This window comes from Schistocerca americana, chromosome 7, assembly GCF_021461395.2.
Source record: "Schistocerca americana isolate TAMUIC-IGC-003095 chromosome 7, iqSchAmer2.1, whole genome shotgun sequence".
In the NCBI taxonomy this organism is placed as follows: Eukaryota; Metazoa; Arthropoda; class Insecta; order Orthoptera; family Acrididae; genus Schistocerca; species Schistocerca americana.
The window spans coordinates 449,614,465-449,630,152 of record NC_060125.1 but is presented as its reverse complement, the minus strand read 5'-3'; the positions used below and the strand labels follow the sequence as shown (position 1 = coordinate 449,630,152).

General features: G+C 39.2%; 1 protein-coding gene across 3 annotated transcripts in view; it reads right to left on the bottom strand.

The window, feature by feature from the left end:
- The window catches only part of LOC124621758 (DENN domain-containing protein Crag), a 315,880-nt gene that overhangs the window by 33,717 nt on the left and 266,475 nt on the right, over window positions 1–15,688 (bottom strand). For all 3 annotated transcript variants that reach the window (XM_047147171.1, XM_047147172.1, XM_047147173.1), the window contains one exon: window positions 3,436–3,578. In XM_047147171.1, the coding sequence (XP_047003127.1) occupies window positions 3,436–3,578 (143 nt within the window). The remainder of the gene's footprint in view (window positions 1–3,435; window positions 3,579–15,688) is intronic.

Genomic DNA, 15,688 nt, shown 5'->3' with positions numbered 1-15,688 from the left:
CCAATCCATTTTTCACCTGCTGTCCCTTTCTCCACTCATATACACCTATCAACCTGCATGCTACCGTTATCACCTTTTTATTTTTATGTCAATTTCACACAATGGACCTCGCTCCTTCCATCAGCAGAAATACGGAAAAGTTCCCCTATTTCTAGCCTGACGTACTGTTCCTGAATTGTTGCTTGGCTCGTGGAATCCCACCAAATGGCCTGACTGTTAGTTTACCAATCTCCAGCTGCAACCTGTCCTTACACAATGACCTCTGTCTCTTCAGATTCCATCAGTCCATAAGCTTCACCAACCTAGCCCTGCAATACCATGTAAATCAGATCCAAACCTCCTTGTAATATCTGTTTTCCATTCTTACAATTCTCCTGCTCTAGACTCCCAAATTCCTGCTCCCCATTTCTCAGATTGAAATTATAGCCCTCCATAAACTAGACTAGTTTGCACACCACCACCTCAAGAAACTCTCCAATCCACTCAACTCATACTCCCACCTTGGACCACCACTTCTGCAAGAGCCTCTGGAACTCCTCCACATCCTCTCATGCTCAATTTACCCTGTCTTGCAGACGTACTACATTTACCACACCATCAGACTCGCTTCCACCACCAAACAGAATCGAGAAATTAAAGAGACCCATAACAAAGTCATGAACATGTCCTCCAAAAGCCTCAGTCCCCCTTTCCAAAGGCCTTACCTTTTCCCCCCACTACAGAATTCAATCACTCTGGAGGAAGACTTACATCTATTGAAAGGTTTCTGGGAAAGTGCAAGGTATCTGTAAAGGCAATCACATAAAGACACTACTGCAACCAATTCGAGAGTATTGTTCCAGCGTCCAGAGTCCGCATCAAGAAAGCATGACAACAGACAATGAATGAACTCAGAGGTGCACAGCTAGGGTCATAACAGGTTAGTAAAGTTCATGCAAAAGTGTAATAGAAATCCCTGGGAAACTTAAATGGGAATTCTTGAAAGAAAGACAACAATTCACACGAAACCCTGTTATGTAAAGAAGACTGTGCAACTATTATGCTGTGACCATTGGACTATTTTATGTGAAAGGAGTACAGTTTTTTAAATCCGGTGTTCTGCTTGCAGTGCATGATTTCTGAAATTGCAAAAACAGAAGGGAGACTGCACATGCCCCTCAGAGATCGGTAAAAGGTTTTTTACTCTTCTCATTGTATGTCAATGATAAGTCATCAGTTCTGTCCTATTGTAAATAGCAAAAGTAAGCTAATGACTTCAGTTAAGTGCAAAACCAAATAGCTTGGAAGGCAGCCATCGATAATGTCAATGTAGACTTGTATGCACTGCATTCCACTTAAAATCCAACTTCTTCTGGTTCATCACTCTATCCTAGTTGGCATGAAATGTTAGGTATTCTTTTCATCCTTATTTTTAAGCAGGATAAATATAAATTTCTTCCACTAAGCAAAGGGTCTAAGGGTAAAATTAGATAAAAATCTGAATTAGGCCGAACATACAGCTACAACATGCAACGAAACATACTACTAAAATATAATTAGCTCTTCCTGAAGCTGAAAAACAAACTTGCAGAAATGGGTGTGCTTCCAGTTGCTAACTACAGTGATACACTACAAAGATTTTCTCAAGAAAGCTCTAAGTGCTTGGACTTGGTGATGGAATGCCTGTGTAATGATGTATCTATGAGGTTTACCATTTTGATAATATTTTGCAGTTCATGCACAGCAATCCTGGCTGTATGAAGAACAGAGTATAAAGAGATTCTGCTTTACTGTCAGGTTACTTTATTCCACGAACAATTCTTTCTTTCACTCATCATGACACAGTCATCTTCCTTATATAGTGTCCAAAAGCTTCACTGCTTAAAGCCATGAACCATTTCTTCAGTCATCTGAAGCCTCAGTGTGTTGCATACCCACCCACACTGCTTTATTTACACTCTGTACATGCTACTTCTATGCAAAAGTTTACCATGCAGATGGTCTGATTGCTTCAACATATAGTGAACAAATCAATGAAAAAAACAGACACTGAGCTGGAGAATGCTTAAGTGGTTAAATACAAACATTCGAATTTTTATTGTGATACTAGAGTTACAAAGCACACTGTCAACAGACTGAGACCAGCTGTCATAGGGAAAAGTCAGTGCAAAAGCCAGAACTGAACTACTGGTCTCTGTTGAGGAACTCAACCTGTACTTGTTTATAAAATCAACTATCTGTCCTTAACACCACAGGGTCTTTTCCTTTCTTTACATGTAAGTAGTTACTAATTGTGTACTGTCTCGGTGGGGTTTGGTTATTTGAATCAGAATTGGGAACCGGAAAATTTTTCTAAGAAAACTATAGAAAATTATACAACAAAGAAGAAAAGAAAGCTGTGGTTAAACATTCTGTTGATAACAACATTATTGAAGACAGAGCATTTGATTGGACTGGATGGGAATGGTACAAGAAATCAGCCACACTTTTTATAGAGGAGACGTCCTATTAATCACCAGAGATGACTTAAACAACAGGAAACCTATTCTAAATGGCTCGAAGGCGATTCACTAATATGAGTTCCACTCTTAACCAACAAGTTCCCTGCTCAGTAAATCATCTTTTTACTTTAATTTAAAATAGTCAACATTTGTAAAAGATTTTCTTCACATTTAAAATGTTACACTTCAAGTTCAAACTTGCAATTTTTAACTTCTACATATGTTTCTATGAGGTCTTCCATCTTGATAATACATTGCAATATATGCAAAGCAATCCTGACTTTTCCTTCATCCACCTTCCTTCCCCTTCAACCCCTCTGCCAGAAGATGGAGCCACCGGCTCAGAAAGCTCACACGTTTCCTCATTTTTTTTGTGTGTGTTTTGTGTGTCACTGTTTGGTGAGTAGCTTTCTTTTATCTATCCTATCACATTATATTTTCAAACACTGATTATATTCATTGATTTACTGAGAACTGAGTTTGATTGGTACTTTTATACTTAGTAATGGAACATGTAACTTTCCATATTGCTGTTGTGGCAATATTTTTTAAGATTCCCTCCTGAACCTCACTAAATAATCTACATCTGTTCACAACAGCATCCAAGCATATTTCATAGTGAATACATACAAAGATAATTCAACTGTGTCCAACAGAATTTTTTCCCTTTTTGTATTTTTATTTTCCTTACAATTTATTACTGCAGTTGAAATTATTACTGCAACTTTCAGCCCAGGTTTGCTGCTTACATCACATGTTTGAATGTATGTTAAACTTTTGTGCTGCTTAAATACTTCAGTTAACATATACCAAAGTACATTTATCATGTACACATCCTCATGTGGGAGAGACATAAATTGTACAGTAATAAATGAGCACTTTAGATGATAAAATCACTAATAGTAGGGTTTTTCAACAACTCATTATAACTGCTGCATAGGCAGACTCTGCTTACCCAGATAAGAAAGCCGATTCAAGGAAGTTTTACTTCTGTTCACACTTTCTTGACTTTGTGCTGAAGCCATTTTTGGCTGAGACCGATAATCAAGTATGGTAACACTAAGAAATGGAACTGTGGCTTTCCCACAAAACTGGCACCTGAAAAAGGAAAAAAAAAAAAAAAATCTGTAAAGTATATAATTTGTGATAAACATGTGTAACAACACATTTCTATCCTTTATGTAATTCCAAAAATTTTATGAAATAGCGGTAATCGTGAATTGATTGCAGGTCAGTGTGACTTCCTTGAGTAATACCTGATAAAAGTGCTACGATCAAGAACTTTTCCTGTAAGTTCGCTAACAAATGCGTAATGAATTATATTTTTATGGTAATGATTATAATGATAGTACTTACAACTATGGCAATGTTGTATTACAAAAAATGTAAAAAAAAGTCCCGCCTGGAATCTGTACCCATGTGCGCAATACAAAATTCTTATCCGTATTTTCATCTGGCTTCAGGACCCAATGTCCTGTTTTGTCGAGCATGGTAGGCAGAACAGAAACTAGCCCCACTGCATTTCATTATGATCTGTTTCAGTCACATGCTTTGTAATTTACAGCTAAGCCCTTCTCATTCCACAGGAGATGTAAAAAGGATGGATAACATGGCAAAATGTGAAACTTAAAAAAATCTGAACAAAACTAAAGAAATGTGGATGAGATATATATCAACTTAAGAAACAAACAAACTAGGATGAAGCAGTTAATTTGGAACGCATTTTAATATGTTTTGTGACATCACATGAGCCACAGCTATTCTATGAACAACGAACGAGGACTAAGATTTAACAACCCATTGCCAACTAGGTTATTGAGGCCACAATATGCGCTTGAACAAGGCTGGGGAAGGAAATAAGCTGTCTCCTGTGGCCATTTTGGCATTCATCTTCAAGGATTTGGGAAAAAATTGGGGGAAATCTAAATTAGGATGACTGAACAAAGCTCTGAAACTCACTAATTCCAAATAAAAAGATATTAAGTTGTAAAATGAGCCACTAAATATGTAATTCACAGAAAGGAGATTACATAGGCCTGCAATGACAGAATTGCTTATAAAATGATAGGTAATTGTTATAGATTTCTGGATGCTCCATTCAATAAAAATCACAGAAAATTCCATCATCCTCAGTTTCTCATATAACAACTTTTTACATTTATTGTGTACAAAAATGACATAGTATTAACAAGGCTTATTCTTTTGAGTCATCAGTCTTAGGACTAATTCTATGTGGCCTTTCACGAATTCCTCTGTTGTGTCAACCTTTTCATCTCAGAGTTGCACTTGCACCATATGTTCTCACAATTGATTTTTGATTTATTTCAATCTCTGCCTTCTGATAAAATTTTTCCCTTCTACAGCTCTCTTTATTACCATGGAAGTTATTCCCAGATATTTTAACACATGCCCTATCATCTTGACAGTGTTGTCCTCGCTGATTCTGTGGAGAACTTCCTCATTTCTTATCTTATCAGTCCACCTAATTTTCAACATTCTCCTGTTGTTGTTAATGTTGTTGTTGTTGTCGTCTTCAGTCCTGAGACTGATGTGATGCAGCTCTCCATGCTACTCTATCCTGTGCAAGCTTCATCATCTCCCAGCACCTACTGCAGCCTACATCCTTCTGAATCTGCTTAGTGTATTCATCTCTTGGTCTCCCTCTACGATTTTTACCCTCCATGCTGCCCTCCAATACTAAATTGGTGATCCCTCGATGTCTCAGAGCATGTCCTACCAACCGGTCCCTTCTTCTTGTCAAGTTGTGCCACAAGCTCCTCTTCTCCCCAATTCTATTCAATACCTCCTCATTAGTTATGTGATCCACCCATCTAATCTTCAACATTCTTCTGTAGCACCACATTTCGAAAGCTTCTATTCTCTTCTTGTCTGAACTATTTATCATCCATGTTTCACTTCCATATATGGCTACACTCCATACAAATACTTTCAGAAACAACTTCCTGACATTTAAATCTATACTCGATGTTAACAAATTTTTCTTCTTCAGAAACGCTTTCCTTGCCATTGCCAGTCTGCATTTTATATCCTCTCTACTTCGACCATCATCAGTTATTTTGCTCCCCAAATAGCAAAACTCCTTTACTACTTTAAGTGTGTCATTTCCTAATCTAATTCCCTCAGCATCACCCGACTTAATTCGCTACTTTCCATGATCCTTGTTTTGCTTTTGTTGATGTTCATCTTATATCCTCCTTTTAAGACACTGTCCATTCCATTCAACTGCTCTTTCAAGTCCTTTGCCGTCTCTGACAGAATTACAATGTCATCGGCAAACCTCAACGTTTTTATTTCTTCTCCATGGACTTTAATACCTACTCTGAATTTTTCTTTTGTTTCCTTTACTGCTTGCTCAATATACAGATTGAATAACATTGGGGACAGGCTACAACCCTGTCTCACTCCCTTCCCAACCACTGCTTCCCTTTCATGCCCCTCAACTCTTATAACTGCCATCTGGTTTCTGTACAAATTGTAAATAGCCTTTTGCTCCCTGTATTTTACCCCTGCCACCTTCAGAATTTGAAAGAGAGTATTCCAATCAACATTTTCAAAAGCTTTCTCTAAGTCTACAAATGCTAGAAACGTAGGTTTGCCTTTCCTTAATCTTTCTTCTAAGATAAGTCGTAGGATCAGTATTGCCTCATGTGTTCCAACATTTCTACGGAATCCAAACTGATCTTCCCCGAGGTCAGCTTCTATCAGTTTTTCCATTCGTCTGTAAAAGAATTTGCATTAGTATTTTGCAGCTGTGACTTATTAAACTGGTAGTTCAGTAATTTTCACATCTGTCAACACCTGCTTTCTTTGGGATTGGAATTATTATATTCTTCTTGAAGTCTGAGGGTATTTCGCCTGTCTCATACATTTTGCTCACCAGATGGTAGAGTCTTGTCAGCACTGGGTCTCTCAAGGCTGTCAGTAGTTCTAATGGAATGTTGTCTACTCCTGGGGCCTTGTTTCGACTCAGGTCTTTCAGTGCTCTGTCAAACTCTTCACACAGTATCATATCTCCCATTTCATCTTCATCTACATCCTCTTCCATTTCCATAATATTGTCCTCAAGTACATCACCCTCTATATACTCCTTCCACCTTTCTGCTTTCCCTTCTTTGCTTAGAACTGGGCTTCCATCAAAGCTCTTGATATTCATGCAAGTGGTTCTCTTTTCTCCAAAGATCTCTTTAATTTTCCTGTAGGCAGTATCTATCTTACCCCTAGTGAGATAACCCTCTACATCCTTACATTTGTCCTCTAGCCATGCCTGCTTAGCCATTTTGCACTGCCTGCCGATATAATTTTTGAGACGTTTGTATTCCTTTTTGCCTGCTTCATTTACTGCATTTTAATATATTCTCCTTTCATCAATTAAATTCAATATTTCTTCCGTCACCCAAGGGTTTCTACTAGCCCTCGTCTTTTTACCTACTTGATCCTCTGTTGCCTTCACTACTTTATCCCTTAGAGCTACCCATTCTTCTTCTACTGTATTTCTTTCCCCCATTCCTGTCAATTGTTCCCTTATGCTCTCCCTGTACAACCTCTGGTTCTTTCAGTTTATCCAGGTCCCATCTCCTTAAATTTCCACCTTTTTGCAGTTTCTTCAGTTTTAATCTACAGCTCATAACCAATAGATTGTGGTCAGAGTCCACATCTGCCCCTGGAAATGTCTTACAATTTAAAACCTGGTTCCTAAATCTCTGTCTTACCATTATATAATCTATCTGAAACCTGTCAGTACCTCCAGGCTTCTTCCATGTATACAACCTTCTTTCATGATTCTTAAACCAAGTGTTAGCTATGATTAAGTCATGCTCTGTGCAAAATTCTACCAGGCGGCTTCCTCTTTAATTTCTTAGCCCCAATCCATATTCACCTACTATGTTTCCTTCTCTCCCTTTTCCTATTGTCGAATTCCAGTCACCCATGACTATTAAATTTTTGTCTTCCTTCGCTACCTGAATAATTTCTTTTATCTCATCATACATTTCATCAATTTCTTCATCATCTGCAGAGCTAGTGGGCATATAAACTTGTACTACTGTGGTAAGCATGGCCTTCGTGTCTATCTTGGCCACAATAATGCGTTCACTATGCTGTTTGTAGTAGCTTACCCGTACTCCTATTTTTTTATTCATTATTAAACCTACTCCTGCATTACTCCTATTTGATTTTGTATTTATACCCCTGTATTCACCTGACCAAAAGCCTTGTTCCTCCTGCCACCGAACTTCACTAATTCCCACTATATCTAACTTTAACCTATCCATTTCCCTTTTTAAATTTTCTAACCTACCTGCCCGATTAAGGGATCTGACATTCCATGCTCCGATCCGTAGAACACCAGTTTTATTTCTACTGATAACGATGTCCTCTTGAGTAGTCCCAGCCCGGAGATCTGAATGGGGGACTACTTTATCTCTGGAATATTTTACCCAAGAGGACGCCATCATCATTTAATCATACAGTAAAGCTGCATGCCCTCGGGAAAAATTACGGCTGTAGTTTCCCCTTGCTTTCAGCCGTTCGCAGTACCAGAACAGCAAGGCCATTTTGGTTAGTGTGACAAGGCCAAATCAGTCAATCATCCAGACTGTTGCCCCCTGCAACTACTGAAAAGGCTGCTGCCCCTCTTCAGGAACCACACGTTTGTCTGGCCTCTCAACAGATACCCCTCCATTGTGGTTGCACCTACGGTACGGCCATCTGTATCGCTGAGGCACGCAAGCCTCCCCACCAACGGCAAGGTCCATGGTTCATGGGGGGCCATTCTCCTATTGCACCAAATCTCAAATCCTTTCTTCTCTTCTCTTCCAGCTTTCCCAGTCCATGATGCACTATCATGCAACACTGGGCTCCATATATACATTTTCAGAAATTTCTTCCTCAAATTAAGACTGATATTTGATACTAGTCGACTCCTCTTGGCCAGGAATGCTCTCTTTGCCTATGACAATCTGCTTTTTATGTTCTCTTTGCTTCATGTGACATGTGTTATTTTGCTTCCAAGGTAGTGGAATTCCTTAACTCCATCAAGTTTGTGCTCCACAATTTTTGATGTTACATTAATTGCAGGTTTCATTTCTGCTACACGTCATTATTTTCATCTTTCATGGTTTACCCCCAATCCACATTCCGCGCTCATTACACTGCTCATTCCATTCACCATATTCTGTAATTCTTCTTCACCTTCACTGATGGTAACAATGTTATCAGTGAATCTTATCATTGACATCCTTTCAGCCTGAATTTTAACACCACCCTTAAACCTTTCTTTCTTTCAATTACTACTTCTTTGTTGTACAGATTGAACAGTAGGGGCAAAGACTGCATCCCTATCTTACAGCCTTTTTAAGCTGAGCACTTTATTGCTGTACAAATTGTATATTATCCATCTTTCACTATAGCTTACTCCTATTTTTCTCAGAATTTCAAACATCTTGCACCATTTCACATGGCAGAAAATTTTTTCCAGAGTCAGTTTGTTGTTAATTCTTATGAGAAGAGCCCTGTCACTCTGCCTTGTGTTCCTATTCCTAACAAATCTTATTCCCATTACATCATTTTTTGTTGCTGTTGATATTATATTATATTTGTCTGAGTGGAAATCCTATTTTCCTTTCCAGATTTTTCTAGCTTTCCTACTAGGTTCACACTTCTGACATTCCATGTTCCAACTCGTAGAATGTTTCCGCTTTGTTGGTTATTCCCATCTTTTCTCATTGGCACCTCTCCCTGGGCAGTCCCCTCTCAGCGATTTGAATGGGGGCTCATCTGGATTCTTGTGACAATGGAGAGGTCATCTTAACACATTTTCAAATAGAGGTCACATGTCTGTGATACACACATTGTGTCTTTAACGCAATGGTTTCCACTGCATTCTGCATCCTCAATGCTGTTGATCATTGCTGATTCTTCCACCTTTTAGGGACAATTTTCCACACTAAGGGCAAGATAGTGCCCTGAACTTCCATTCGCTCCTCCATCCCCTTTGACAAGTTTGCTCGCAGAACGAGGGTGACTTATTATATCGAAGTCTTCAGCTCTCATTGCCGATGATTTTTATCCACACTTTAGGCACTTGGTGGATGAAAATTTTGGATGTATTGATAATCAGACAATGATGCTTAACACATTCCGGTCGTTGCCCGTAGAAACTACGAGCGCGCATTTATTGCCATAACAGTCGGCACTCGGAGATTCTCCGAGCGCCGCCTTCTCGATTATTATTTCAGGTTGCGGCGCATTATATCCATGCAGTGACATCTGGAGTTGAGTGTTTCGGTCTTGTAGTACATCGGACGACCGCTAGATGGTGTTCCTGCATCCTCTAAGCGCTATGTCACTCAAAAAAGGCGCCAAAACAATTCCTGCGCATTCACTCTTGCAGTGTGCTTATGTAGTTGTCTTTATCGCAAACGTTTGTCGTAAAATGGGGGACAGTTTGACTGAAGAGGAAATTCTGAGGCTGCTGGAAGAATCTGGATCTGAAATTGACGATGATGGATTTCAAACTGAAAATAGTTCTTCTGAAATAGATGGTAATTATAATGGTCAGTCATTGTGTTTACGAATCACAATTATAATCTCGGCAGTTTCACTGACTTATGTCATTTATTTCGATGGTAACAACGATTGGTCCGAAAATGAAAATGAGCCATCAGACGTATTAGAAGAGTGTGAAGCTCCCATTCAAAAAGGCAGAGGCAGAATACAACAACAGCAGTCCCAAAACAACGTTGTTGAATGGGTAAATGACGATGTCCTACAACAATTACCGCTCTTTGAAGGCGTAAGTAATGTCTTGGCACCTTTGAGCGCCGAAAGCACTGAATTCGACTGTTGGAGCGTCTTTATTGACACAAATGTCATCAAAAATATAAAGACAGAAACAAACCGCTACGCTGCAGCAACAATTTCCAAATTGCGGATGCAAAATAAAATAACTTCCAGGTCGCTTTGGGCCAATTGGTCTGCTGTGAAGCTACATGAGATGTATCAGTTTTTTGCTATAATTATTCACATGTGCCTTGTACACAAACCAAATATTACGGACTATTGGAGCAATGACCTAATGCTAGATTCCTCCTTACCTGCAAAAATCATGAAAAGAGACAGATTTAGGTCAATTTACTTTATGCTTCACGTAAATAACAACGACAATTATGTACGAAGGGGTCAACCAAACCATGATCCTATACACAAAATCCGACCTTTTTTTGATAACTTTGTACTGAAAAGCAAGAACAGTTTTTCTCCTGGCGAGAATCTCACAGTTGATGAAGGTTTATGACCATTCAGAGGGAGAATTCGATTTCGAGTATATATCAAGAACAAACCGAGCAGGTATGGTATAAAATTTTTCATTCTAAGTGATTCAGCAACAGGATATGTTTTGAACTGTGAAGTGTACACCGGTGCAGGTGAAAAAGACAACAGTGCAGATTCAGTGGTGCTACGTTTGTGCAACAGTTATCTACGTAAGGGTCATACATTGTACATGGACCGCTTTTATACTTCTGTAAAATTATTTGAAAAGTTGTTTGATGAGGGCACATCTGCTGTTGGCACAGTAATGAGAAACAGAAGAGGCCTACCACAGGAATTCAAACAGAATAAACTAAGAAGAGGTGAAATCGTATTCAAGAGAAAAAATTCCGCGCTAGCACTTCACTGGAAAGATACTAGGGATGTGTTTGCCCTTTCTACCAAACATAGAATGACAAGTAGTGTTACTAAGACAAAATCCAAGGCTGGAATGGTAGAAAAACTGAAGCCTGATCTCATACTTGATTATAATAAAAATAAAACTGGTGTTGATCATGGAGATCAGCTGGTGACCTACTATTATTTTCAACGACGAACAATGAAATGGTGGAAAAAGGTATTTTTTCATGTATTTATGATGTGCGTGGTCAATTCTTACATTCTGTACAAGAAACTTCGGCCTGTCTCTCACAAACGAACCAGCTTGTTTACTTTTATGGTGAACCTGGGAAAACAAATACTGGAGAAATCCGGCGAAGTTTTCAACGAAAATGAAAAGCAGGGTTCAGCAGCAAACAGGCTAACAGCAAGGCATTTCCCCACTCACGTCCCATCAACAACAAGCAAGAAATATGCATCAAGATATTGCATTGTTTGCTCTGAGAAGAGCGCACGGAGTACTGGCAAACGAGTGAGAAGGGAGACGAGATGGTGGTGTGAAGAATGTAATGTAGGATTGTGTCTACCTGACTGTTTCAAGCAATATCAAACAAAGACAAATTTTACTCAATGAAAAGAGTTGTAAAAATTCAATGAAATAATTTTGTACATTTATTTTATAATAAATTCTGATTTCTTGCAATTTCAAACTTTTTTTCTACCTCTGAATCATCTAATTTTCAAAATATAATAATTCTGTAAATATATGACATCTTACAAAAAACTTTAAACAAATGTTTAGATATAGGATGATAACACACACATCAGTTAAAAGGTTTTGCTTTCCTTCATTACCTTTTGGTCAGGAGCCATGTAAAAAAGGTGCAAAAGTCTACGACTTCTGAGGGATTGCAGTAGTATCTGTGGCCCGACTGCAATGTGTTAACCCTACAGCACAGATCTCACAATATATATACATTGCCTTATTAATAATGACACTAGATCAGAAATAATGTGGCTTCAACACCAATTCTTAACAATCATTAAAAACAAAATTAATTTCATTTGTGATCTTTGGTGCATCACATTTTATTATGCAACAACTCTTAACATAATTTAGATCCACAGTAATTTTTATAAATTTTAATTATTTTTACTTCTTTCTAACTACCAAATAATGGTTATGGTGTACAGGGTGTACATAAAGTCCGGGAACACTTTCAATTATTTATTGCAGAAGAATCAAACATTGTACTGATATCATACAAATGTCATTTTGAAGAGAAGCCCTGAAAGTTTTTTTTTTCACATATATCGCCACAGTATAGTTTGGTGATTTGCTGATAGTCAGCACTAGTTGCAAACATGGTGAGTTCAGGTGCGAGAGCACTGTCAGTGGATTTTCCTACTTGGACATGTTGCTGCTGCCTCAAATGCAATTGGACTCTCCTTTCATCGTCCAGCAGGATGGGGCTCCACCCCATTTTGATCCTGAAGCTTGTGGGTATTAGAGCTCGGAGCTCCCGCATTGATGCATCGGCCGTGCTACAAAAGGGGACAGCTGTTTCATGAAATGGCCTCCCCGATCACCAGATCTCACTCCGTGTGACTTTTATCTGTGGGGCCACATGAAAGATCTGGTGTATGTACCACCTCTACCACGTGATGTAGCAGAGCTCTGGGAGAGAATCGAAGGAAATTGACGGAGATCCGAAATGTGAAATAATTTGGGTGAAGGTCACGGTTAAAGCAGGCTCAGACATGGTAATTAGATGTCTCTATAGGCCCCCTGGCTCAGCAGCTGTTGTGGCTGAGCACCTGAAGGATAATTTAGAAAATATTTCGAGTAGATTTCCCCACCATGCTATAGTTCTGGGTGGAGATTTTAATTTGCCACATATAGACTGGGAGACTCAAACGTTCATAACGGGTGGCAGGGACAAAGAATCCAGTGAAATTTTTTCAAGCGCTTTATCTGAAAATTATCTTGAGCAGTCAAACAGAGAACCGACTCATGGCGATAACATATTAGACCTTCTGGTGACAAACAGACCCGAACTATTTGAAACAGTTAACGCAGAACAGGGAATCAGCGATCATAAAGTGGTTACTGCATCGATGATTTCAGCCGTAAATAGAAATATTAAAAAAGATAGGAAGATTTTTCTGTTTAGCAAAAGTGACAAAAAGCAGATTACAGAGTACCTGACGGCTCAACACAAAAGTTTTGTCTCAAGTACAGATAGTGCTGAGGATCAGTGGACAAAGTTCAGAACCATCATACAATATGCGTTAGATGAGTATGTGCCAAGCAAGAACATAAGAGATGGAAAAGAGCCACCATGGTACAACAACTGAGTTAGAAAACTGCTGCAGAAGCAAAAGGAACTTCACAGCAAACAGAAACATAGCCACAGACTTGCAGACAAACAAAAATTACGCGAAGCGAAATGTAGTGTGAGGAGGGCTATGCGAGAGGTGTTCAATGAATTCGAAAGTAAAGTTCTATGCACTGACTTGGCAGAAAATCCTAAGAAATTTTGGTCTTATGTCAAAGCATTAGGTGGGTCAAAACAAAATGTCCAGACACTCTGTGACCAAAATGGTACTGAAACGGAGGATGACAGACTAAAGGACGAAATATTAAATGTCTTTTTCCAAAGCTGTTTAACAGAGGAAAACTGCACTGTAGTTCCTTCTCTAGATTGTCGCACAGATGACAAAATGGTAGATATCGAAACAGACAACAGAGGGATAGAGAAACAATCAAAATCGCTCAAAAGAGGAAAGGCCGCAGGACCTGATGGGATACCAGTTCGATTTTACAAAGAGTACGTGAAGGAACTTGCCCCCCCTTCTTGCAGCGGTGTACCGTAGGTCTCTAGTAGCATTCCAAAGGATTCGAAAAGGGCACAGGTTATCCCCGTTTTCAAGAAGGGATGTCAAACAAATGTGCAGAACTATAGACCTATATCTCTAACATCGATCAGTTGTAGAATTTTGGAACACGTATTATGTTAGAGTATAATGACTTTTCTGGAGACTAGAAATCTATTCTGTAGGAATCAGCATGGGTTTCGAAAAAGACGGTCGTGTGAAACCCAGCTCGCGCTATTCGTCAACGAGATTAAGAGGGCCATAGACATGGGTTCCCAGGTAGATGCCGTGTTTCTTGACTTCTGTAAGGCGTTCGATAGTGTTCCCAACAGTCGTTTAATGAACAAATTAAGAGTATATGGACTATCAGACCAATTGTGTGATTGGATTGAAGAGTTCCTAGATAACAGAATGCACCATGTCATTCTCAATGGAGAGAAGTCTTCCGAAGTACGAGTGATTTCAGGTGTGCCGCAGGGGAGTGTCGTAGGACCGTTGCTATTCACAATATACATAAATGACCTTGTGGATGACATCGGAAGTTCACTGAGGCTTTTTCCGGATGATGCTGTGGTATATCGATAGTTTGTAACATTGGAAAATTGTACTGAAATGCAGGAGGATCTGCAGCGAATTGACGCATGGTGCACGGAACGGCAATTGAATCTCAATGTAGGCAAGTGTAATGTGCTGCGAATACATAGAAAGATAGATCCCTTATCATTTAGCTACAATATAGCAGGTCAGCAACAGAAAGCAGTTAATTCCATAAATTATCTGGGAGTATGCATTAGGAGTGATTTAAAATGGAATGATCGTATAAAGTTGATCGTTGGTAAAGCAGATGCCAGACTGAGATTCACTGGAAGAATCCTAAGGAAATGCAATCCGAAAACAAAAGAAGTAGGTTACAGTACGCTTGTTCGCCCACTGCTTGAATACTGCTCAGCAGTGTGGGATCCATACCAGATAGGGTTGATAGAAGAGGTAGAGGAGATCCAACGAAGAGCAGTGTGCTTCGTTACAGGATCATTTAGTAATCGCGAAAGATGATAGATAAACTCCAGTGGAAGACTCTGCAGGAGAGACGCTCAGTAGCTCGGTACGGGCTTTTGTTGAAGTTTCGAGAACATACCTTCACCGAAGAGTCAAGCAGTATATTGCTCCCACCTATGTATATCTCACGAAGAGACCATGAGGATAAAATCAGAGAGATTAGAGGCCACACAGAAACATACCGACAATCCTTCTTTCCATGAACAATATGAGACTGGAATAGAAGGGAGAACCGATAGAGGTACTCAAGGTACCCTCCGCCACACACCATCAGGTGGCTTGTGGAGTATGGATATAGATGTAGATGTAGAAGTGACTGCCACAGTCGACGATGCCATGCTGGGACGGGTATGGCAAGAATATGATTACCGAATTGACATCTACCGGGTCACTCACGGTTCGCATATCGAATGTTTTTAAAAAATACTTTGAGAGTTTCTCTTCAAAATGCAATATGTATGACATCTATATAATGTTTAGTTCTTGTGCAATAAATAATTGAAAAAGTTCGCAGACTTTATGTACACCCTGTACTTTGAAACAATATGATGATTGCTGCATCACAACAAATTGTTTCTGCATTGTCTGGAATACAGAAAACTCTACTT